We start from the raw sequence: 27,019 nt of genomic DNA, 5'->3' as shown, positions 1-27,019 counted from the left end.
ATCCAGGGGTTCTCAAAGTATGGCCTCAGATCAGAAGCAACCTGAGGATTTGTAAAACACTTTGTTTTAATAAACCCTCCAGGTGATTATGCTGGATGTCATTATGATCCTTGTACTACTCCCCTGTTTTAAGACATTCAGGGACGCCCCAATGCCTAAAAGATAACCTGCTAACCCTTTTAAATGAGCTCTCACAGAGAAACCCCTTTCTACCTTCTCAGCTCAATCTCTGCTGTTCCCCAGCATATGCTGTGCTCCAGCCATCACAAACTACTTGAAGTTCACCCAATGATGAAGGTAAGACAAATGCAATGAAATCTTCACATAATAATTAGGAGTCATAATGAAAATCATTAAGGTGTTGCTGGGTGTGATTTCACGAAAATCTCAAAGTGAATACTAAATTAGGCAACCTTATAGTGACTTTGTGACCTATTTAAAAGTTTTTATTTAAAGTGTATCGTCAGGAGTAGAAGTAAGTTTGAATGGGGGCAAGGGTCGGTGTTGGCAATACCAATTGTTTTGACATGTACTTTAAGAGGTACTGATACATCCTTTGAGAAAAAAACCCTTACAACTACATAGCTTTGTAACACCAGGAATTACAGATTAAAGAGAATGAAATCAAATCGTTTAGTCTGTTAAAGGAATAAACTTTGACAAATAGCATTTATTCCAAGATTCCAAAGCTTCTTGGTGACAGAACATCTATTAACATATGTTTTCATTATTTTATGAGAAAAGCAAAGATTATGAGATAAATATTTTATTCCCATGATATATATAGGAAACTGGGGCTGAAACTGGTGTTTGTACCAAAGTAATTAGTTGATAAATGGAAGAACCATACTGTGCTGATTTCAAAGCTAGTGCCTTTAGCTGCCATGCTATGTGTCTCTGTCTTCTCCCAGCTTAACAAGCTCCAGGTACTGTGTACATGTGCGCACACACACACACACACACACACACACACACAAAAGCCATGTAGGCAAAAGCAATTGGATATAATTTAGAGATAAATTAGACAATATGATCTTTATAAGAAAAAAAACTTGTAATTGAGGCCAAAGAATCGTTCATTTCCATCAGGAACTTGCTGCTTGTTCTAGGTCAAAGTTGATGTACATATTCATGTATTTTAGATTCCTTTGATCATGTTTTGTGCTCCTCTCATAGCACAAATTTAACTACTGGCAATATCCAGGCCAAGCTAGAGAAAAAAAAAAAAAAGACTAAAACTCATATCTGGGCTAAACTCTTAGTCTAATAGTTTTTATTAGAAATAAACTGGGTCATTGTTTAAACTGTTTACCTCTCCTTTCCTCTGGAAAGAACAATCTTCACTTGGAACTATTACTCATTTCTCCCTCAATCCTATTATTTATTAGAGTTAACTTTACCTCCCAGACCATAAGCATTAGAGCTGGGAGGAGAATCTTTGCCCTTCGGAAAGTATGGAGGTGCTCAAAGCTGGGACCTCGCCTAAGGGAGGAGTGGGTCTCCATCAGGGAAGAATAAAGCCAACACCTACAGAGGAGAAGAAAAGATGAGACACACAGGATCCTCAAAGTGGGCCAGGAACATAATATTCCAGAAACTGATCCATCCCTGTGGCCTTAAGAGTTCCCCAGGCTCGTCTCAGTTCTTCAAGCTAGTGGAGTAATTGTCCAGTAAATCTCCTTCAGGCATAGATTTCTGCCACTAGTCATCAAGGGTCCTAACAAATACACGCCGTGTTTCCAACACAATATATTACAGCAAGACTAATTTTTATTGGTTAAAAAAATCTTTGATCAAATAAATCTTTGTACAGAATGTCACATTTTATTGCATAACGTATTTGAAATAGCTGAAGTTTACAAGCTTATAAAGTATGAAACAATGAAATAATGATTATGTTAAATGCTTACATTAAGGTATCAGGCGACATTAATTTTTTTTATAGCAAAACACTCTATGTACAATAATACAATTTAACTGAATGAATTTTTTAATGTCTTATATCATCACAAAAATGCTTAATCTTATATCATCACAATAAATGAAGTAAACTTATTTCCGGGATTGAATCAGAGCACTACAGTACTTAACTATGTATATACATATATTACATTAGGACTCTTTGTGCAGTCATGAAAATTCATAGAAAACAAAACAGAGAAATCAGTGGTCTTCATAGATTTTTGTAGATGATTTTAATCTGATTCTTCACTGCTGAAGTAAGAGCTGTCACAATATTCAGCCATGTAAAGGAATTTATGAATAATTGGGTTCATCTTTGGTATCCAGTGTCGGGGAACCAGATATGTTGAAATATTAAATAAATCTACAAATACCTTGTACCTGTCACTGGAAAAAACACATATAGAGATGTTTTAGATTTATTGACATGAAATATCTAAAATTTTTCTATGAAAGTGTATTTCTCAGGTAATGATATTTTGCAATAATTAGTATTTAACACTATACATTGCATATTGTTACATGTATTTTAGTAAGTAGTGTTAATATTAATATCACTTCATTTTTATTCTGTACCCAAAGTTCATGCCTATATAACAGTATTATGTGTTTCATTGATTCTGTCCAGGCTGGTACAGATTAAAAACTAGAATCTCATTGTTATGCTACCTTTATAAAGAAAAGGAGGGGTGTGTTTTTATTTTTGACTTTAAAGGACAGTATGTAACAGAATAAATTTAAAGCCTCCAAAATTTTCAGTTCGCTAGAAAATATTTCCCACCTGTAAATAGCTGCCAAGTAACTGACATGAATGGATGAATAATTCAAGATGCCATCTTAGATTCATAATAAATGTCTGTAAGAGTGGTTTTAACACTTAAAGTTGTTTTTGTGTTAGCTATTGTTAACTATTAGCTATTTTAACTGTTGCAGTTTTATAGCAGAAGAGCATTTGCCTTTGAAGTCAAATTTCTGTTCAAATTCTGTTCTGTCATTTGCAACTCATGTGACTTTGGACTAGTCGTCTACACCTCAGTGTCTTGGTTTCTAACTCTGTAAAGTAAAAACTGCAATCAATCCATTCCTCTGTCCAGGCCTTTGTGAAAATTCGAGGAGATAATGACACACTAGAAATGCTGTTAGTGTTAATTATTCACCACCCACTGATGTGTGTGCTCATTTTATACAATCATTTACTCGTTCATGCTTAACAGAATTTATTTCCAGGGAAAAAGAATATATTTAATGATTCTGAAAATCCAAATCAATGAATTTTCTAAATCATTCAATCTAGGGTTTCTTTCCAGGGAAAGTGAAAATATAAAAATGAAAAACTGAACCTGTGCATTTTATAATAAAATTAATCTGATGGTAAGAGTAGGGATGAAAATGTACTATAAAGAATTTCGAAGACTAAATGTAAATATCTAATATATTTTGAGCTGATTCACCTTTCTCAAGGGGCCTTGTAAGTTTCCCAGTTTTCAGATGTATCTCTATATCCATCTACCTACAATGCTGTGAATATTAAATAAGAACACGGATGTCCTAGATATGTTTTAAGTGCTCAATAAATGATGACCTTTTTCTTGTAAAAATATGAAAAGGGCACTCCTGGAGTAGATGGAAGTAGTTCTTATAAAATAGAATCATATCAGGAAATGAGAAGCCTTTTTTTCAGCTGTGTCATTCATCTCACCGAGAGAACATTAGTGGACTTAATGATGACTGTTTTGGTCTAATCCAAACTTGAGCCAGAATCAGTTGAATTTTTTTCTACCTAGATTAACTCCTTCAAGTCCTCATAAGTCATGCAGCCATTGGTACCATGCCCCTTTCCCCATAGGATCAAAATGATGAACTTCCAGAAGTAAGGTTGTTTGCAATGACCTCGAAATATTCTAATAGGAATACCTTAATCTAACTACAAATGTGTTGTCAGCAGTCACTTGGGAGCAAGTATAAATGACTTTCCGTAGCTAATGCACATACTCATATATATGGAGAAACAAAAACTTGCTGACTTCCACCAAGATAAAAAGGTGACTTCCCCCCATCTTACCTCACTGTTGAGCGCAGGTACTGGTAGCCTGAGGACCCTCCGGTGCCAGCTTTGCTGCCCAGCATCCTGTGCACCAGGCACACGTGGTTATCTAGGCAAACAGACAGAGAACTCCATGGATATTTTTCTGCCATTAGTTTCACAGTGTTCTACAAACAAGGGGTTGGTAATGACTATTGCTGCTGAGAAAAGGCTCACATCTTATCACTTAGCCATATGGAAGGTTCCCGTGTGACAGCCACATGAAACCAGCAGGTTGCCTGGCATCCCACTTGTTTCAGGCTACGTGAGTTTGACTCCATCCATATTTACATGTAGCCTGCGAATACCATAGGGTGAGCAGGCCACATTATGACTCAAAAAAAAAAAACTATTAAAATTGTATTCCAAAATTGTATTGCATAAAGATGAATGAATTACTATTATATCTTAAAATATTTCCTTGGACCTAAAGTTTACATTTTCCTTCTGATTATCAACTAAAACATTTTAATGGGCCCCAAAGTGACTGTGGGCTCCTGGCACCGTGCCTGTTGTATATACTGAATAAGTAGACCCCGGGAGAGTAATTGTCAAGCTGATTTTTGTTTTTCCAAAAGCCACTCACCCACAAAACAGGGAAGACAAGAGAGAGCAGCGATGAGGGTAGACAGAGGAGCAAAGGGGTAAAGGAACAGGATGTGGGGTAAAGAATTATGGAGGTGGGGGTGAGGAGGACTTACATCTCCATTTGGTCATGAGTGTGTCTATGTCCATGAGAGAAGTCAGCAACTGAAAAGGAACCTGGAATCTAGGTTCTTCCCTAAAGGAGAAGTGAGAAGGAGGAATCTGTTCAAGTAATCCCAGTGTTAGGACGAGCATGAGTTTTATCATCTGTTTGCCCTGGAAACAATTGTCAACTTCGCCTCTTAGGAGCTGTGACATTTTGGATTATTCTCTCAGTCTTAGTTTCTTCATCTCAAAAATGGGGATACTACCACTCGGCGTGCACATTTGTTTGAGGAGTCTAGAATATTCCATGTCATATACATGAAGTAACCAGCCAGAGTCACACTTAACATTGATTCTCATTAAAAGGCAGACATACACAAATCTCAGAGTTCCCAGCTAGTATTAGTCAAAAACTTCTTCCAAGCAAAGATATTAAAACAGAAACTCAAAGGCTGCTTTTTATTTCCTATCTATCTATCTATCTATCTATCTATCTATCTATCTATCTATCTATCTATCTATCTATCATCTATCTATCTATACATAGTGTGTGTGTGTGTGTGTGTGTGTGTGTGTGTGTGTGCATCTATATGTATCCTCTCTTCATCTAATCCTTCAACTCGCAGTACATTTTCTGCTTAGGATACATAAGCTTGAGTGACATGCATTTAATAAGAGTTTAGGACCAGACAAGATTTTGTTTATGTTGCCATTCTGAAGAAACAGATTTGAAAAGATTAAAAATTAATTACAAGTAACTAGGACATCGTTTAAACTGGTATTTTTGCTAGTATGTTAATCCATTGTTCTGATTCATTTAGTTCATGAAACATGAAAAATGAGACCTCCATATGTAAGAAGTAGGTGTACATGGATACTTAAGGGACACCTCAATGCATTAAACAGTGGAGACAATTTTACTTGAAATTACTGAATAAGTAGAGCAACAGTTTATAAGGCATTTTCACTTTATCCATTCTATTTTCATATATAAAACAGGAATAACTGCAACATTATTTAATGACAGAAAACATTTCATTACTGAATTTCTGAGGCAGATTAAACTTTGGTTCTTTAGGATACTTAATGTCACATAACAGAATTTAATGAAAAGGATATTTGATTCATTTGTGTGGGTGTTTTTTAACCAGCTACAGAGTTAAAGTTATACTGTTACTATTTAAAAGAAAGAAAATCTCATGAAACCTCACAATTAATGACTTTCTAAGATTTCCCCCAACTAAATTGCTTATTAAAACTATGGTTGCAATTTATAAGTTTTATACTTGATATATTATCTATCCAATCCTCAATTTTAACTCTGCTACTTCTAATTTGTTTTTACCTGTAAAAATATATCATCAAGGCCCCCTGAAGTGCTTTGTACGATAGTCGTCTTTCACCTGCAAGATACATAGCAAGTTTTAATTCAATAGGTCATTTAGGTAGTCATATTATTTTGGCACCATCACCTTAAACAATTAAGTGTTATGTTTTTAGAACATAATACAAGTTTTAGTTTAACATTTTTATCTTTTAGCTTGAAATTGGAAAACTATCATATAAAACATTAATATTGGATTTTAAAAGGCAAACTAAAATATATATGTATTTTAAATTCTCAAAACCTTTAAATATCATACTAGGAAAACTAATATAGGAAATACTTAAACCTTTCATGACAGAATATATTTTTCAAGTACAATAGTATGATGACTTACTTTTTTGAAAGTTAAACTAGACTCATGCCAAGTTTCATTTGAAAGTACTTTTGCTAATTCACTTAAAATTACTTAAATTATTTAAAATCACTAGGCTTCAAGGGGCAAATCCATTATATAAAATCTCATATGTGTGCTCTAACAAAAGGCTTTGCTCTGTCTGCAGGAAAATAAAATTTTGACATACTTTACTGAGGCTTTATAAAAATCTAGGCATAACAACCTTTAAGCTTACAGTACTTCCTACTAATTTGTTATACTGTGAGGTCTTATACTTGTATTATAAAAACTAATTTTTACTTCTACTCTGTTTATTTACAAGACTTATAGCTACTTTTAATAATAAACGTGCCGAATAAAAACATGAGTTTCAACAGATAAAAGAAAAGAGTTAAATAATAAAGGTATTGATTGTACTGTTAAATTAATTTCAGAAAATAATAGCTCAATATTAATTATGGCAGAAGTCTAAATGTGTGCCTTTCCTGTTCTACTTGGGAAACTTAGGTCCTTGGCTAAGCCACCCTCACCCTTACAATGAATGCAGTTATCCCTTCCCTCTCCTAATGCCACTGTAGCATCTGTAATTACATGATTGTCTTCATTTCTGTCCCTGTTACTCTGTGAACTATTTGGGAAACTACGTTCCATGTATCTTGGTATCCCTCACGTCTTACATATTCTGAGAGTTTCTAGCAATGACTTGGAGATAAACTGGGCATTTAAACCTGTGAGTGTAGGGTCATCATCGATAACATTAACCCAATTCTTGTTTCTATGAGTGGAATATCAATTTTCATTTTATTTCCCTCCAGTGAGGTTTGATCTTGTGATCTCACAGTAGTACCCTGCAGGGAAATGATCCTCAGAAGAAAATGACCTACCTTTATTAAGGAGGTGTTCATGACGTTTCTCATCAAATAAAGAGAGTAACAAATCCTTTTGTTTCTGAAATTCAACCATTTGTTCCTCTTTGTACTCTGACTCTTCCTTAGCCTTTGGAGAAAATACTGCATTAATATTCCCATGAGAGAGAATAGATTCTTATTTTAGAACACATTCCTTTTGAGAAGTAGACTTACAAGGTGAAGAAAAGGTGTACTTGGAATATTTGCCATTTCATCTAATGTTACAACTTGGAAATTATCGCTTACGAGAAGGCATCTTCCTTACATTCTATCCTTTTATTTCAGTTGAAGTGATCTGTTAATCTAAAATATTCTCTTCATAAATATAATGAGAAATTGACTCAGGTGGACATAACTGGATATAAATGATCAATAATGATCTAATTTTTGACAGAAACTATATAACACAGCAAGTAAAGTAATTCCACTTAAGAAAAGTTAAGAATTCCTGATCAGGAAAATTATTAATTCTATTGAAATTCTATACTCAGTATTATGTTCTGTAAATATAATTTTTTATATATATTTCACCCTTATATTTTTATTCATTTGATATCTATTGAATCATTTAAAGAAATTTTTATTGTTCTGCCTAAAACACACGTTCTATTTACAACTCAATTAAGCTGGAGCAAAAATTCTTTTATCCAATTATCTTCAATTCCTCAGAAGAACCACACTGTGTGGTAAGAACTTGTATGCACATTACTGCCAATTAATTATTCATTGTTTTTCAGCAAATGTCATGCTAAGATGATAGAGATAAAATTGTGAGCAAAAATCGAGTCCCCTGATCTTATGTAGTATATTATCTGGTGGGAAGAAGACATTGAACAAATAATCACCTGAGCATTCAATTGCAACCACTCTATACCACACAATGGTAAATACAGGAACAGTTCAGTGCCATGATAACTTATAATAGTAAAGAGGTCAAGAAAGACCTTCCTGAAAAAGTTTTCCTTGAGCCAAGACCTGAAGAATGAAAGGAGTTCCTTTTCGTTCTAGGGAAGAACATTCCAAGCCTAGAGAATACCCATAGAAAGACTCTGTGGTTGCAAATTCGAAGAACTAAATGCAGCTTAAAGGAAATTCAGTATGTTTCCACCACATGAGATCATGAAATGCCTTGAAGATTATGTTAAGGATTTTCATTGTTATCCTGAAAATAATGGGGAGATATCAAAGAGTTTTATGGAAAATCAAAATGTTATCAGATTTGCATGTAGAAAGATTGATCAAATTGCAGAATAAATTGGAATTGATCCTTATTGAGGAGCCTTGTAAAATAGTTGGGAGGATATTGCTTTAGTCCAGGTAAAAATGATGGCAGTTTACTCTTGATTGGTGGTGGTAGATTAAAGAGAAATATTTGAGAGTTATTTTGAAGGTTAAGTTAGTAGCATTTGGTGATAGCTTGAATAACTGTTTGAGTAAGAGGGAATTGCCAAGGACCAATTGTACCTGTCTGACCTGACAAACGAGACGGGTTATGGGAGAAAAACTTGAAGAAGACCAAGTTGACACAAGAATGAATGGAAGGGGAAATTTTTTAAGTTTAGTTTTATCAGTGTGTTTTTGAGAGGACCAGAAGGAAATATAAATTAGGGTGTTAAATATATGATCTAAAATTTAAGGAGATATCTATGCTAGAGGTAAATGTTTAAGAATTATTGTTTAACATAGATATTGAAGCAGTGGATATAAATGAGTTCATCTAGTGAGAGAGTATTGCAGAAGGATACAAAACTAGTGCATTGGGAAACCCCATCAGTTATTGGTCTGTGAGATAGAAATGAGCCAGTAAATGAGGTAGAGAAATAAGGGCCAGAGAATTAGATGAAGACAGAATGTTGTGTACCAAATACAAGGGATAGGGGGATGTTCAAGAAAGAGTAAGTAGTATTGAATCCCACTGTTAGCTCAAGTAAAGTGAAGACAAAAAAATAGTCATTGGATTTATGTAAATGAAGGCCATTTGGGAATGATAGGACAAGAAACCCGACTGGATTGAGTTGAAGATTAGATGGGAAATAATTATACTATAACTACTCCTCTAAATACTTCACAAATACTAACTTAATTTAATGCTCATAATAATCCCGAGGTGGATACTCTTATTTTCTATTTTACCATGGTGACAGTGAAGCAAGGGGAGGTTAAGTAGCCGAAGTTCAATGTCACACAATTAAGAAGTTTAAGTGGGGGTGGTACTTGAACCCATGCACTATGAGTTCAAAGTTCTGGCTTTAAGCACTACCTGATACAGCCTCTCAAGACATATAATTGAAAGAACTCATCAAGAAATGTAGTCATGAAAAGAGGATGAGGGGCCTGTAATTTGAAGGCAATGAGGAATCAACAGTATATATTTTAAGTGAGAAACATCGAGAACCAACAGGGAGAACCCAGCAAATATATAAGAGCCAAAAGAAAATTCTATGGTTAAATATATTTGGTTGGTCCCTTGTGAGCCTACATCTGTTTAGAATTGGTCACAATCTGAATTTTTCAACAGAAATGTAAAAGGTACATTAATCCCATCTATTCATCAAAGATAAAATCTTGCCTACAATGAACTCGATTTAATTTTTATTGTACATAAATAAAATTAAATCAGTCATAATATATGCAAGCAGATACATTTGTGAAAGAAAAAGAACATAAGAAAAATGAAAATTAAAGAGAAAAATGGAGAATTGTTAAAACAAAATTCCCAATGCTTCTTCTGTAGTAAACTAATATTTACTTATGGCATCATAAATACCTGAATCGTTTTGAATTCTTCTTCCAGTCCTTTGACAATATTTTTTTCAAACTTTTCCCAGAAGTTAAATCCATGTGGCTCTAAACCTGGTGTTCTCTCCAGCCATGCCTTAAGTAAATATTATTTTTAAGTAAATATATTGTAAATTTTTAAATATGTAAAATATAATGTAACTAATATTTATGAAAATTAAACAGAAAAATCTTTCTTCATGGTTTTGAAAAACATAGAATAAGTTTTTTGTGTAAATATGTTCTTTTTCTCTTTATTCATTTAAAAAATAGCAATATATTATATGTCATCTCTTAATCTTTAAGGCAATCACATTACTAATGTTTACTCTTTATTGAGAAATATTTTATCATAGAAATTCCAATTTTGTTCCATAAATCTATGAACATATCTAAATGTTATTTTAATGAAGTCTTTTGTTTATTCTCAAAATACTTATGTCTTAGGATCTGAAGGAATTATGACACATATATGATCTCTTTTAAATGCAGGAGTATGGTATACTTTAGGAACTTTGAAATAAACTACTCAATTATTTTAAGATTCCACAAGACTTTTTAATCTAGAAATAAAACCTAATTCATACATCTCCGTGGGTTATTTAACCTATTTTTGGTTTGAAATTAGCTTTGTGATTCTTTCTTTCCCTATCTTTATAAACTGTTAGATAGTATAATATATCTTAATCTAAATCCATAGTTACAATATAGATTGTAATCCAGGGGTTTAGTGCACAGGGTATAATTCACTGAAAGAAAAGTAACTTGCAAAGGAAAAGCCTTCTGAAGGAAATCAGGACCATGTAATACTTATTCAAAAATTTACTTATAAAGAAACAAATTGATAATTCCTCAAGACTATTTATAGGCCTATGGGGAATTAAGATATGAAGGAAAAAATTCTGAAGAGTATATATACTCCTAGTAATTTAGTTTAACTGAGAAAAATACACAACTTGTGGAGCTATTCAAATAGGAAATATTTCAAAAAAATAAAGCTCATTGAGTAATTAACCACACTCAGTTTAAAAATCAGCTAATTAAATGTTGTTTAGTAGGGGTGTTTAAAAGAATTGTTTTAATAAACTGAGGAGGTTATTAAATATTAACATTTAGTTGCTTGTATAAATGTTTTCGAAATTCTCAAGAGTCCTTAATATCTTAATTAGTTGAATTTATGAATTTAAGTATTTTTATAATTTTTTTCTGTTCTTATTTGCAATGACTGTGACCAAACTTTGCTATGAGTTTCATAATTCTTATTAACAGAAGCTGAATTAACAAGTTATATTGAGTTAGACTTTAGAAGTAGTAGTTGAGCATGTACCTCCACTAGTTGCAGAAGTGTTTTTTCTTGCTCAGACTTAAGTAGCAGTTCATTATCTTCTCCTTTGAAGTTATCGCGATAATGTCTCCTGTTATAAGGGACTCTCAAACTCTGCAGGACACCTATCTTGTTTTCTAATAGTCGAAATTGCAAGCTCTGGAAGCCAGAGGCTGGAGATAAGTACTCTCTTTGAAAATAAATGGAGGAGGGGAAGAAAAGAAAAAGGAAGAGAGGAGTTGACATTGTAAATAACTGCAGTGATTTCTATTGTGAGAGATTGTCAGTTTTACTTTCCCAGGTATCATCAAGAACAAAGACAACTGCTTGGACCTATGGTTCAGACTTAACTGAAATATGAGTTGGACCTATGGTTCGGACCTTACTGAAATAAGGAAAATGAGTTACTTAAACATCATTGTTGATATCTGCCCATCAATTTAAAGTCGAAATGTTTGTATAGTTTATATAATGGTATATGTGTATGCGTGGCCACGCATACACATATACATGTATGTGTGTGTACTAATTTTTTTCCTAAAATAAAGACAGGTGGAGATCAAGCAATATTTTTTTTTCAATAGCGCTAAAAAGGTTCTATATAAATTATAAATACTATTCAACCCCTCCTAAAACTTACATTCTGTGATATTGTCTTTGATCTCACCACCTAGTATTATTATGAGCACCAATAACAAGAAAAATGAAAGGGATGTTGCCTAAGACAAAATAGACCATCAAAATATGTTATTACTCCACCACCCAAACTCTTACATCTTACATCTTTGTAAACTTCCTTCATATAATTGGTACTAAGACTTCAATTTTTTAAGTCCACCACAAAGGAATTCTGCTACATTTCCTATGGTTGTGAAAGATGTTGGACGGCCTATTACATCATTAAATGCACTTAATGTTCTAAGAAAATATATTCTCAAACTTAATATGAAAAAAGATATATATGTGGCTTTGATTGCCTGGAAATGTAGAACTAAAATTACAAATTAATCCATAACTTATACTGACACTTTTGCTGACATACTTCTTTATGTATCACTCCTGTTTTTCTTTTCTTTTCAGCTTTTAATTCTCTTTTAAATTTAGTTATACGTGTTATATATGTGTCATTTTACCCATTTTGATAAGTGGTATAAAATTTTTTTGGATAAAAGGGCACAATGATGAATTGAAATCAACTGATCATATTATGTTTGTATGTAAAAGTGAGTGATGAAATGTTTTAATAACTTCTCAAATACTTTGTGATTAAGAGTCCAAGTGCTGATGGTGACAGTGTGTCAGTAGGACAGACTCCTCAGATCGTACAACACACATGTACTCCTTTTACCCTACCAGAGTGAGAAGGTAAACCCCACTGCATTATCACAAACCCCCAGGTACACACCTGAAGTCATTGAAGTCCAAGGGTGTCATCGTTTCCAAAACGGAAAACTGCTCTATCAGGAGTCTAAGGATCACCACCACTCGCTGCATTCGAGCGACAACCTTAAGCATATTCCTTTCATCCCTGACCTGATGGTTAAGAAATGACACATTGAGTAACAATTCTGATTTCCAAAAGATGCAAAATAGGCTACAAATAATAATGCATTCCGATTAGTTTTATCTCTACTTTATTAAAAAAAAAATTGGAACTAAAACTTGCCATAAATCTAGATGAAACTAAAGGCAGCTATGAATTGTGTGCAAGGAATGAATGCAAAATCAGAATTATTTTTCTTCCTTTGAAAATAGAATATTACACGGAAGCCAACTAAAAGTAAATTCTGGAACACATTACCCACTGATTTCAAAGCAAATTTCTCTCTAAATTTGCTTCAAGGAATAAAGGTCAAGGTAACATGGAAATTTCCAGGTGAGGATTAAGCAACACCTGAATAAATCTGCTCTTTACTAAGGGACAAAGTTGCCATTGGCATAAAAGTGAATTGTATTCACATATATAGAAGAATATTGTCTGTGCATAAATGTTCTTTGTTTCTGAACGCCTCCTGTAGCAGGGGCTCAGATATACAAGACCTAAGGTTGTCTCCTGTGTCTGGAAGGCATGTGGGAGCAGGAAGCAGGGTGGGAAGTTAGAAAGTACAGCTCAGACTTCTACCATCACCTGGAGCTCTGCCGTGTTCTCCTCTTACTCTGATCCTTCCTGTCCTTTTCTTCCTTATCCTTCCCTCCTCCTCGACTCTTTTCTCTTTTTCTTCCTCCTGCTACTTTTTTCCTACCTTTTCCTTCTCCTCCTGCTTCACTTTCTTCATTATTGTTCCTATCTTCCCACAGCAAACACTCATTAGAAATACAATTCCGATACCTTAATTAAAGTCTCTAGATGAGCTATTCTGGCATTCTGCCATCATCTAAAACAACTTTTCTCAAGGGCCAGAAAACATTGAGTTCTAAACAAGGGGCCTGAAACTGAAATGTGAAGGAACCTTAAAGCAATGTATAGCCCTAGGAAAGCAAATGGCACTGGGACTAAACTCTTATGACTAAACTCTTATGACTAAACTCTTGTCCACTGAACAATTTTTTTTTCATTACGTAATAATTCCACCATTTAGTGTTAAATGTTTCTCATTAATTCTATTTTCTACATTTACCAAAAAGAATATGAAACCAGGATTGTGACATAATAACTCACATGGCCATTCTGGAAGAGCTCTCGAACAGAATCTAATTCCCAGAGTATTTGCTTAAACCAGAGTTCATAAGCTGCAGTGAGAAAAACCATTGTCAGTTGCAAAGTTTTGGGGAGCCTCTTTGACCATAATTGTATGAAAATATGGTTGAACACATTGAAAGAAATACAAATTAATTTAACAATCAATAAATACCAATATAGCCCCACTTTTTATGCTATAACCAAAATATTAGTGGTCGACATAATCATCTCCTTTCATTGAATGTTTTAATATGCCAGGCATATTATCTATATGCTTTATGTTTGTTATTATTACACTGATTGCTCTCAAAACATATATCATTTTGGGTCTTTTAGGATATAGCACATAATCTAATTCTAACTTCCATTGGAAACTGGAGGTATGTGAAGATGCAGAAATGATACTCAGCTTCATCTATAAACTGAAACATCAATATTTACTTACCTAATCCAATTGATAGAGTTTTGGTTTCTAGGGGCTTAGTATATTATGGGAAGGACAAACTTATCAATAGCCTAAATCTAAACCTTTGTCATATTCATCTATTTCCCTCAGTACCTAGCACAGTGTTGACAAAAGATAAACACTGGGTGATTATTTTATGAATAAACAAATTAAATACCCAGTGTAGTCATGAGATGAGCACAGAAAAATCAATAATCTTAAGATGTCTAATGCATTTTGTTCGTGCTATTGTACGGATAAAGGTTATGTTTTTTGACTAAGTAGGGAGATCAAATTATATTTTAAATTACATTTAAGGAGATTTGCATAGGTTGAGTTTTCACATTTAGATAAAGAGCAAATCAGACATTTCTTGATCAGTTTGTGTTTCTGTTTCTCAGGTTTAACTTGGTGTGGCTAGTCCCATGACCCACTTCAGTTATATGTTGTAACTGAAGGATGGAAGGAAAGTTTCCCTATCAAATGATGATAGCTGCTGTTACTCATATGCTTATTATGTGCTTGGGCTAAGTGCTTAATGCACATTATTTCATCTTCTTAAGAACTCTGTGAATGAGAAGATACAATAATTCTCTCCATTTTACACAAGAGGAAATAGAGATAATTACTGGCCAAGAAAGCTGATCAAGATCACACAATTTCCAATGGGAGAGTTGGGATTCTAAATGATATTCCGATTCCAAATTTGTGCTATCCTTCCATGATCTCTCTCCCCTATTGATTTTGTCTTGATGTAAGCCATCAATACAAATATAAACATAAAAACAGAACAAGTAACACATTAAGCCATTTATTTTTCATCTTTAATTTTTTTTTTTTTTCTCAAAGGAATTGATCATTTTAGCCAGATAGTGAAGCATACGACCATTTGAGGAAAAGACACAAAAAATTGGTAGGGAAAGGAAACATGTCTAGAAGTGGGGCAGTGACTAGATTGGGTCATTGGGCCCTGGTCAGCCAGAGTATTATGACACCACTAATCTTAGAGTAAATCTTAATATTTTAGGGTCACAGACCTTTTCATGAAATTTTGCAGACAATTTCAAAGAGTTCAGGGAATGCCTGAACTCCCAAAGTCATAGACTCCTACATTAAAAACCACTGCCCAGAGATTTAAGTCTGAAGAGGATAAACACACATTTTAGATAACATTTATGTTGCTGTTTAGTACCAGATTTATATGGGATTATGTAAAGTCATAATAAATTTGAGTGACCTCTTTCTTGAAAGTCGTTTTTCAATCTTTCAATTGAAAAATAGTAACATTTTAGCTTGCAAATTCTTTGTGAATTCCAAGAAATAAAATGTCCCTTGGATTTAGGACAAAACTAAAGTTCAACCTGATCCAATTAGTGGTGTGGTAACATGAAGACTCTTAAAAATCCTAGAAGAATGTCCTATGAGAATTTACCTGACAGCAAAATATTCTAGAGCATTTCTAACAAAGGTGATTCCTTGATTTTTCACCATCCTACAGTTAAAAGAATTGTAGGTTTCCTCATTATTGATGGGAAATGCCTGTGGAATAGCTATTGTCTGACCTTTTGTGCAACTTACCTTGATGAGTTATGATGAAAAGATGTTCATCATGGATTTTCTTTCCTTTCATTTCACTTTGAAGCTCCTGTGCGTTCAAAATTTTTTCCAACTTTAAAGAAGAAAATAGGAAAACTAATTGTGTACAAATGTCCACTTATAAAATAATTAAGTTATGGAGATCTAATGCCTAGCATAGTGATTACAATTAATAACATTGTATTAAGTGCTTGAAAGTTGCTAAAAGAGTAGATCGTAAATGTTCTCACAACAACAGCAACAAAAGAAATGGTAATTATACGACGTGATAGACATGTTAGCTAAGGCTACGGTGGTAATCACACTGCAATATATATAAATTGATTTGTCCATCAAATCAACACGTTGTACTCTTCAAACTAGCAAAATGTTATATGTCAATTATATCTCAATACAACTAATTTTTTTAAATAACTGATTTTGAAATTGCAAAAGTTGGTTTTTATCAACTTTAGTAAGAAGTAGAATACAACACTAAAAAAAGTCCTAATTCTCAAGTTCTCAGGATCCATTCTATTTCCTATTTAACAATGAATGAGTCTCGTTGTACAGGATGAGTTGAATTTATGGTTTTTATTTTTTCCAAATAAAATTTACATTTGGTAGGATTCTATCACGACAAACGCTCTTACACTCATTGAGGAGTCATATTTCTTCTATCTCTTGAAATGAATATGGTAAAAACTTGATAACTCGCTTAGCTGACTGTCTATCTTCTGTTCTTCTCTTCCCCTAAAGAGCCTATTCTAAGCTCTTATAATAACATTCTTTGTCAGCTGATCCTGAGAAACCCATTGGTGAAGGCCTCCAGGGCTCTAATCATTTCACTTTTTTAAAAACATAGAAGCCCAACAGCCTGAAACTTACCCCAGAATAATCTCCAAGTACCTCATTTGTATAATCCGTCTTTATTAATGATTTCAAGAACACATGTGCTTTTAATACTTCAACTTTATGATAAGGGATTTAAAAGAGAAATTTTTCAAGAATCATTTGTTATTATCTAGGCTGGGATTTAGTGACCGTGTCTTATTTATACGCGTTGTAAAATGCCTGCCAATTATCTACAATAATCTTATCATTTATACTCTTCTGCCCAGATTCTGCATTCTCTGCTTGTACTGTAACAATGGAATCTAAACCCTGTAAGATACTCAGCCACTTACATGCAGGTAGTTCCCATAGATAAGTCCTCCTTTCCTGGCTCTATTCACACCAGTTTGTGATTTGTCTTCTTCACTGCCTTCCAAAGATAGTTTTCTTAAAGGATGTCTGCAAATTAAATAAGTGAAGAGAAAAAACAATAGATCTTGAGAAAGTACAGTAACTAATAATATGAATGATTAAAATTATCTTATTGCTAATTTTAAAAAAATAGATTATTAAACAAGGGAATTAAGGTGACAGTTTTCAATGCTCTTGAAATTCAGAAATTATTCACACTTGGCATTTCTAACAGTATAACCATACTTAGAAGAAAGGTAAATACTTACCCAAAGTCATTTCCAAAAAATGGGCAGCCACTCATTGTGAAAACACACTGTCTGAGAAACACTGAAGTTTGGTTCTGGATAGATGATATCATTGACCTTCCCTGATGTCCTGCTGCTGTCTTTTATTTATTCTGTTCACCCCGGACCTGCCAATCAGGCTTCTGTGTGTACTGATAGCTAGGCTCGTATTTCAACTGGTGCAGAAGTTGAACCTCTGTAAACCTCAGAATGGATGTTTGTTGGGGACAGTTTATTTGCAAGTATAGTGAGTATTCTGCCAAACTGAATCATTTGACTTGACCAGTTCTGCTTTTGTATCCAAAGTAACAAACATTCAATAAATCAATAGAGGCCAGGTTTAAAAAAAAAAAAAAAAGGGAGATAGTTACCGTATTTCCCCGAAAATAAGACCGGGTCTTATATTAATTTTTGCTCCAAAAAGACACATTAGGGCTTATTTTATATTACGAGCATCCTGAAAAATCACGCTAGGGCTTATTTTCCGGTTAGGTCTTATTTTTGGGGAAACACGGTACCTGTTCTATTCCAAGAGCACAATTGGCATAGTGTTAAGATATGTAAATTGATAAGCTTATAAAAAAACACAAATATTTATTTAGTCTCAGATTTTGATGTTCTTAGAACATCTAAGCCAAAAAAGTAAACTTGAATGTCTCTAGGGAAAGAAAATCATTATGTAACAGGGACAGAGTCCACGCTCAAACCCCATTTGCATCCCATCTCCACAGTTCTTCCGGCCTAAATCTCATCTAATAGTTAGCAACACGTAGGCTGCTGTATTGTCTTAGAACTTCAATGGACATGAATAATTGACTGTTTACCTGAGGCATACCAATAACAGGGCCCTGGGAGTCATCCACCTTGGGGTGCTTTGTCTCTTAACAATAATAATGTGCCCACAATTTCAAAATTGTCAGTGATAAAATATTGTTCCTAGCAAACATTTTTTATAGGTCGAAGTTCTATTGAAGACCGTCGAGCAGGGCAGAAGCTCCATCACCCTGTCTTTAGTCCACCCTGCGATGCACTATCAACTAGACCTGCAGACAGCATTTTCCATGATTTTACCCTGAAAATGGCCCATTTATGTCTAATTCACCAAAGTAATTCAAAGTCAGAAAGTTTATTTCTAGTCTTGGCTTTACCACTGACTAATGGTGTAATATGAAAAAACAAACAAACAGCAAAAAAACGATGTAACATGTATACATGTCAACTCCCTCACCAAAAGAAATGAAGATGTTTATAACTGATTATAATTTTGAAGCTTGTCATCCACACTACAATCCTGACATTGTGACTTTATAATGAACTATAATGTTTAATGCAGTTTCACAGAAGGATAAATAATCTGAAAATGCTACGTTATAAGAGAATGGGGAAATCATCCAAACCACATCCTAGACCCTTCAGATTGCCTTTTTTTACAGAAAACTCTGAAAATTGCTTACACACTGGATAGGAGTTTGTCTGGAGGAGAGGTGGAATTATTGTCCCTAGGGCCACGGCCCGGGGTCTTTGGAAGCAGAGAATGTTTAATAGACCTCCTCCTCCACTTGGTCTTTCAACTAGGTATGTGCTTACACAGAATATAGCTAAATAATTTATTCTACTCTGCTGAAGCCTGTAAGATAAAACAGAGTAGAATTAGCAGGAACTGCTGTTGAGTTGAATTTAGAAAGTGAATAGGAATTCACTTTATTCCTTCAGACATCACAGTATTAGTTTCCACCAAAAGGCCATGTAAAATCTATTGTGGAATATTACATTCTCTTCTTCCCCATACCCCTCAATGCTTAGCGCTCCTGCAATCATCCCTACCCTGCAACCCGATTATTGCCATCTCTGTTACTCAACAGTTAAAGATTGTGGCGGGCACAGAAATGCTAAACCGAGAGGTGGGTTCTCGTGGAGAAATGCTTCAGCATCATATATTTCAGAAAATAAGTCTGAAGGTACTCTGCATTCTTCTCCAAATGTTGTTGAGGAATCCCCAGTTGTCCACAGTGTTCACCCCAGTAATGAATCTTTACTGTGACCTTTCCTCGATAGCTTCCTGTCTCACACTCCCTACTCCCTCATTGCTTCCTGGGAGCACCTCCCAAATAATGTCTCACAGCTCACGTCGTTGTCTCAGGCTTCACTTTGGAAAAAGCCAGTCTAATACATAGATAGATCTCATATCCATCAACAAATAATATTTGCTTAATTACTAAGAAAAAAACATAAAAGAAACTGTTAGGACACCAATTTCAAGGGAGGGGTACTCATGTTGCTAATTATGGATCAATTAAGGGTCTATTTTTTTTCTTCTGATGGATTTTGGATGACTAGTTTCCAAGGGGAAAAAAAAAGTTCTTGGGAGATGTTTTTATGTAATGTTGCTCTAAGTCTCTTTGTACCTAGGTAAGAAAACTCTCCTGCCTCACAGCAAAAGTATCACAAAGGAGATAGGAGCAAGGGAACCTTTCTTTCTTTCTTTCTTTCTTTTTTTTTTTTACTCTGTGCTATGGAATGTGGTATTTGTAGAGAAATGCTTACTGATAAACTCATATTTTATTTCCTTATTTTTCTTATTTATTAAAAACTATGAACATTATAACAATAATCCCATTGATATTTTAAACGTTAGTTGTAGTAATTTCAAACACAAGGTGATAAAAACTTCTTCTGTCCACAATTGATGGTGTAATTAATGTGTTGTAAATTTCCAATCAACATTTTAACATTCATTCTTATCCCAGGTCAAACATGATAAATTGTCATGTAAAATTTGTCAAAAATCATGCTTTTCATTATATAATTTAATAAGATATGTAGATTAATATACTATTTGTAAATGATAAATGATAAAAATTATCCATATAGTATGATTGTATCAAAACAAACTTTAGACTTCATGTGTTAAATGGTATAGTCTTCATGGTATAGTCTTCACGTGTTAAATAATTTTAAAAAGTGCTAAGAAGATATAATCAACCACCTTAAAATCAATAAAAATCATGAAAAAATCTAGGAACTGTAGTCATAATATACAGTTTGAATCTTAGGACATTATTGCTTTCATAAGTCAGAATGGTTGACTATCAGCTATTTCATAGGGTCTAGCTTATTAGTATTATATTAAAGTAATAATGCAAAACAAAAAATACCGTTAAAGGGGCTTCCGAGTCAGGAAAATTCGCCAAATGCTCAAATAGACAAGTCTGTTCTTTATAAAGGAAGAAGAAAGCAAATTCTAATGCTTATTTTGTATATCTTGAAAGATTCAACAAAATCTGCATAATGTCTAAACTTATTAGCAGAGAACCAAAGACTTCACATCCTTACAGCAGATTGTGTAATTTTTAGGTTTTATTTCCCATCACTTCCCACCCAAACATCTCATAATGAATCCAGAATATAGAGACTAAGTTCTGGAATCCCCAAAATTCTCCATGCTTAGAGTTCTCTCCCTACCCCATCTATTGATTTCTTACTTATTTTTTCAAACATAATTCAAATAGTACTTTCTCTCTGGCATGCTTTCTATATCTTCAGCTGGAGTAAGTTCTTCCTCTTCAGAGATTCCACAAGACTCTAATTCTTACCTCTGTAATCTGTTGCACCTACCTGTCATTGAGCCAGGTAAACAAGGACAAAACAAACATTTCTCAACAACAGTGAACTTCGTCTTTTCATCACCTTTTGTTCAGCCAAGTCAAAGATAGATTTAATAAAGGAAAAGCTTAGGTACTTGCAAAAGAAAAAAAAACATATTTACAGTATTTAGAACATGGAAAGGAATGTACATGGATAACCTATGAAGAAAGTCAATGAGCTTTGTTTTAAAATTATGAAGTTTGGTTTCTGTGGATAGTATGTATATACCTAATCTTTGCACACAAGCAGGTCTGTAAGTCAACAACTTGTGGAGCACTCTCTCAGTAAAAGTTGTTCTGGTGCAGTTAACTGTCTTCTGGGCGTTTTGAATTCTCATGAGTCCAAGATTAAATTAATTATTTCTGAATAATTGGCCAGTATGTGTGAAATGATTTGCAGAAATGGATGTAGAAAATTCAATAAAGAAAAGGAGAAAAGAACTGTAATTTTGTGATGCTTACTATATGCCAGACACTATGCTAAGTTTGTTCCATATGTTCATGCGTTTCGTCCTCTGAGAACAGGCTACTACGTCTGCTAGTGTCAGGAGGGGGAGAATCCCCCCTTCCACCCTTCTTTACTTCTTACTGCTGGAACAATAATTAAATAATAAAATTGATACAAGACTAGATTAACAGGAGAAAAAGATTAATACATGTACACGATAGAATCACAATATGATGCTCAGAGCATAAAACGAGTTTCAAAAAACTGATAGAGCTAGGCACCTTCTTATACTTTTTAGATAAAAGAAAGTTCTTTGAAATTAACAGGACAATGAAAGTTGGTGTTTTTGAGAAAGAAATCTAAGCAAGGTTTGGGTTTATGTAATATTCTAGTAAAGGCGTTTGTTTATACAGACTTTTTCGACTCTAGATTTTATAACTCTTATGATGAGGTTGTCTGTCAACCCTCAGGAGCAGGAAGGATGCCTAGCCCATGGAGATTTTTTTTTGCATTTAGAAAGACACAGGAGAGTCCTCCTGCTCAAGTGATTTTAATTTGAAGTCATCAATATAAGGAGGAGGTTTTCGGAACTCCAATTTATAGTCAAATTGGACAGAAGTTGGGGGTAAACCCTACTTTTGATTGGCACCTGAAGTGGGGTGGGAACAGTCCTGTGGGACTGAGCCCTTCATCTGGGGTGGGGACGGGTGTGCTGAGTTCAATTGTGGGACAATTGTAGGACATCCAGCTGGCATCCTGCTTTCTTTCTCCTTCCCTTTGGATACTTTATGCTCTTGCCCCTCCCTGGTGTTTGGTTGGGAGCTCTGAGTGGCCACCCTCTGTACCCTGTTGCTCTGGGGCAGAGTCCCTGTCTGTGAGGGCCACTTTTTCCTCATGCAGTAGCTGTTGTTTCATGGAAATATGCATGACCACAAGCTTGCCCTCCTATCTGCTTGATCTGCAGGTTAATTTATTGTCCACCCTTTTTCCTGCTATCACCAGAAGTGCAGGTGAGATTTTAAAGTCTGCACTGAATGTAATAGCAGTCATCATAGTTCTGAAAAAAAGAAAAAGAGAGAGAGAGAATTACTGAGTGTGGGGAAAATCCTCCACACATTTAGTGAGTAGAAATGAAGGGTTCTGTGTAAAAAAGGGAACACAACAGGTGGAAACGTGAGTTTTTCCTTTATACATAATTTTACTGATTCTCCTCTTCATGAAGCATTAAGTTCCATGTTTTGCATTGTTGTGAATCTAGGAATACTTTTAATTACCTTAGGCAATAAAGAAATCAATTTTTACAATAATAGTTTGTTACTTTTACTTTGAATTTGACTTTGATTTTATTACATGTCAAAATTGCAATATCCAGAATCTGACCCATAAGACAAGTGTCGTGTGGGGCGGCCTGCAGGGTCTCTGGTCCTGCTCCCCACATAAGAATGCAGGATATGGTGAGGCCAAAAAGGAACACCCACGGAGACATAGGTAGGGGAGTTATACCACTATAGTCTTGCTGGTGGCTGGGTTGGAGACACAGGAAACAGGAGCCACACTGCAACCTGCCATCCACTTCTGTGCAATCCGCCGTCCTAACTGCAATCCGCGCTTGCCAGCCACCATCTTCTTGCTAGCCCCCATTTGCTGCTAGCGTAGCCACGGCAGTTATGTTAGTGGCCAATGGCTCTCTGGTTACAGCTGACGGCCAACTAGCCACAGCTGATGGCCATCCAATCACAGTTGATGGCCATTTATTACCTGAGCCAGCACCTTTCCACGTGAGGCCGAGAGCCTGGAAACTGCACTCCTGTCTCTGTCCCCACAATAAGTTTACTAGTATTTCCAAGAAGTAAGGCATTTGCCTTACCTGAACAGTAAGGCGAGGGAGGCACACGACTCAGGGGCAACTTTAAATATTAGCTAGAAGTTTCAAACCACTGGGGGATCTGCTGGAAAAATAGGAATAATGAAAACAAAATGATAATACATAAAATTAGAGAAGTGCTCAAGAATAATTTCTAAGGCACTTAGAAAAACCCAGAAAGATCCCTATACTTTGGGGAATAAGTCAGCAAAGGGTTTTGTCAAAAATCGAAACTCCTAGAAAGGTTCTTAAAGTCTTCTTCATGGATGATTTGCATAGAGGCCAACAAGTCCCACCTTTCCTCATCTCAGACTATGCCCAGGTTTGTCCTAGAGAAATCCAGACTCCAGGATTTCAAGCAATATTTGGATGTCACGGAAAGGGAATGACTACCTCCAAAATAATGCCACTGCCTACCCAATTCCTAGAGTGAGAAGGTTGAAAGACATTTCTCTGCTCCAAAGGCCAATGGGCAGAAGTGAAAGCAATTGCTGGAAAAGCCAGTTGCAAAACAATCCCTACACTTGAATTTATTGATTGAGTTTGTTGGATATGACTGGCTACAAGCAGAAAGTATTAATAACAACTTGATTCCTTCCGACAGGGGTTCCCTCCCCTCTGGGTAATATGCCAAGCTCATCTTCTAGCTTTTCCAGTCACTCCCAGATACTAACAGCTCCAGGTAAGACCAATACAATCTCTTAGTCATATTTTTATTTTAAAGTTTTCTTGTGTTTATTTATTCCTCCCTTTCCCCGCCACTTGGGCCTGTCTTAGGTTGGGAAATTCACTGGGATGGGGTGGGGATGGGGCAAGAGCCTTGAACATCTTAGAAGAGCGGAAGCCCTCTCTCTCTTCCTAACTTCACCGCCCCCCGCCCCTCCCACTGTGTCTGGTTCAAGACCCTCAGGCTTGAGCTCAGGGCAGAAAGGATTAGAGGAAAGAGACTGAAAGACCTGCATTGATGTAATCTAGTGCTGGTACTTCCCATGTTCCCTGGGATTAGACTTATTATAGTGAAGTGGAGAAATTAAAGCACGAAGATGGTCTGTCACTTGCCCACAGTTAGAAAATGGAAGAGCCTGGATTTGAACCTGGGCAACCCAGCTCTGGAGTCCACTCCCCTTGGCAAGGAGAATCCATTCCCTTTGACCTGCGTGGTGCCTCATGTTGCCTCTTATGATCTCCCCTGGCATCAGGTAGTGCCCCACCCTCATACCACACACCCCTTCCTGGGGTGGCCGAGCCATGCCCAGTGCTCGTCTCTGCCAGGGTGCATTTCAAGACGACTTTCAGTTGGATTTCTTCAGTGTAGTCAACACTGGTGCTCAGGGGAGCCCAACTCTGGGCATCCATCTCTTCACTGAGCAGTGTTTTCACTCCGCTACTAGCCAGCTGCTTGGCCAGTCTCTAGCCTGTAGATTTTCAGACATGCAAGAGGAACGAGACCCTGGAGTCCCCAAATGTCCAGAGACACATGTCAAGCCCCAGAAAGATATCCTTGACTCACTTGGCTTCATGTGTGAAAAACTCCCAGCAGTCTCACAACTCTCTCTAAAGAAATTCTCTCCCTCTGAATTTTGCCTCTTTCAAGTATTTCTAATGTACCCCAAGGTCGGCTACGAGCTAAGGATCACAGAATATATACTTCACAGTCTTTTAACATTTCTTCTATGGGTGCCATGATATCTACTGTTCTTAGCCTTTGGGGACTTTAGCCAAAACTGAAAACTCAGGGAGCCACATTGAACATCTTGTGATACATACCAGACGTAATACTCTCTGAAGCATAACTCTGTCCTCCAGGTTCTTCTTCCTTCACAAAAAAAAAGAAAAGAAAAAAAAGAAAAGAAAAAAAGAAAAGAATAAAGAAAGGAAAGGAGAGAAGGAGGAAAGGAGGGAGGGAGGCACAAAAAGAATGAGAAAGATAGAGAAAGGAAGAGGAGAAAGGACCAGATTCATATTGAGCACTGACATCACTGATGCCGCTAACGTGGCACGAAGCCCTGTGTGTGTGTAATACTTAGTGAGGCTTTCTGTGGAGTCTTTTAACAACAACCTTTGAAAAAAAGATGTTACTGTTTTTACCGATAAGGAAATGAAGAGGAAGCTCAGGGTAGCTCTGACTCTCAGAGGTGCCCACAGATGAAGGCGGCAGCCTTCTGCAGTTCAAACATCTGAAGTCTTGTCTTGACTTGGCTCCTCGGCTCCTGCACCCACTGCTTCTCCCTCTGTTTCTCTGGCCACTCCTCCATCCTCTTGCTGGTTCTTTCCTCCCAACCTCTAAACACCTCTAAGCTCAGGGGTCAGACCTCTCTGCTTTCCTCCCTCCACTCATCCTCTGGACGATCTTATCCGCAATAGGGGCTTTCGATGGGCTCTCTCTGCTGCTGGCTCCCAGAGTCACATCTCTAGTCTATACTCTCCACTGTCCCGCTGCCTGCTCGCTCTCTGAAACATTACATGTCCAAAGCTGAGCTCCTGCTAGTCTGCCCTGAACCTGCTGCTTTTCACCGTCTTCCTCATTTCAGTGAGTGGCAACTTCATTCTCCTAGTAGCTCAGAATAGAAACCTTGAAAGCATCTCTGACTCTTCTTTTTCTCTCCTGTCCTATATATATATGAGTATGTATCTAATCCCCCAAACATCCTTCCAAGTGTATCCCGAATCCAGTCCCCTCACCACTTGCATGCTGCCTGGACGGAGCTGCAGTAGCCTCCTGAGTGCTCGTCCTGCTTCTACCCCGGCCTGAGTCTACTCTCCACAGGGGAGCAGCAGAGTCTGATCCTTTTGAAGGTAAGTCAGATCTTGCCAGACCTCTGGAGACACCTCACCGTCTTATATGGAGTAAAACCCCAATCCTTCTAAGACCTCTACCCCTGTGAGAGCTGACCACCAGCTACTTCTCCACTCTCCTCTCCTACCATCTGCTTCCCCCTCCTACCACTGCAGCTGCCCTGGCCTCCTGGTCCTGCGAACATACTACCTACTCCCCACTTGAACACCTTTGCACGGATTCTCTCTGCCTGAAACGCTCTTCTCCCCAGCAATCACATAGCTTCAGGACTTGACTCAAATGGCACCTTTTTGAGGGGCCTCCCACCCCTGGCCACTCTTTCTGCATGAGATACTTCGTATGCAGTACCTCAGATGCTCTTGACTTCTCCTACCTGAGCTTCCCTACCTGTACGAGGTAGCAGACGCCACATGACCTGCTTGCTGCCCACATATGTGCAACCAGAATTGTGGTGAGGTTAATTCCCCAAAGGGATGCAGGAGCCCATAGTCCAATTCTTTTCCTTTCCTCCCTTCGGACAGATGCCCTAAGACATAATGGTTCTTACGGCCTCTCAAAAGTCGCTGTG

General features: G+C 36.2%; 1 protein-coding gene across 1 annotated transcript; it reads right to left on the bottom strand.

Moving 5' to 3' along the window:
* Positions 1 to 1,802: 1,802 nt before the first annotated feature.
* On the bottom strand, positions 1,803 to 17,941 carry TDO2 (tryptophan 2,3-dioxygenase). Its single transcript, XM_033134800.1, has 12 exons — positions 17,681 to 17,941; positions 17,354 to 17,459; positions 16,170 to 16,260; positions 14,126 to 14,196; positions 12,872 to 12,999; positions 11,470 to 11,656; positions 10,132 to 10,239; positions 7,341 to 7,452; positions 6,081 to 6,138; positions 4,747 to 4,826; positions 4,025 to 4,115; positions 1,803 to 2,349 (listed from the first exon to the last, which is right to left on the bottom strand). Exons 1-12 carry the CDS (start codon positions 17,770 to 17,772, stop codon positions 2,196 to 2,198), a joined length of 1,278 nt encoding a protein of 425 aa, XP_032990691.1. The 5' UTR covers positions 17,773 to 17,941; the 3' UTR covers positions 1,803 to 2,195.
* Positions 17,942 to 27,019: the final 9,078 nt, after the last annotated feature.

Source organism: Rhinolophus ferrumequinum, chromosome 18 (assembly GCF_004115265.2).
Source record: "Rhinolophus ferrumequinum isolate MPI-CBG mRhiFer1 chromosome 18, mRhiFer1_v1.p, whole genome shotgun sequence".
Classification (NCBI taxonomy): domain Eukaryota; kingdom Metazoa; phylum Chordata; class Mammalia; order Chiroptera; family Rhinolophidae; genus Rhinolophus; species Rhinolophus ferrumequinum.
This window is presented reverse-complemented; position numbering and strand designations above follow the sequence as displayed.

Bases quoted from the DNA above. Each gene is read 5' to 3' on its own strand.
- TDO2 (XM_033134800.1), bottom strand. From the start codon at position 17,772: ATGATATCATCTATCCAGAACCAAACTTCAGTGTTTCTCAGACAGTGT. The intron at 13,000-14,125 runs GTGAGTTATTAT...CTTAACCATCAG, and splicing joins AGCTCTTCCAGAATGGCCAT to GTCAGGGATGAAAGGAATAT. The intron at 6,139-7,340 runs GTAGGTCATTTT...TGTATCTTGCAG, and splicing joins TGAACACCTCCTTAATAAAG to GTGAAAGACGACTATCGTAC.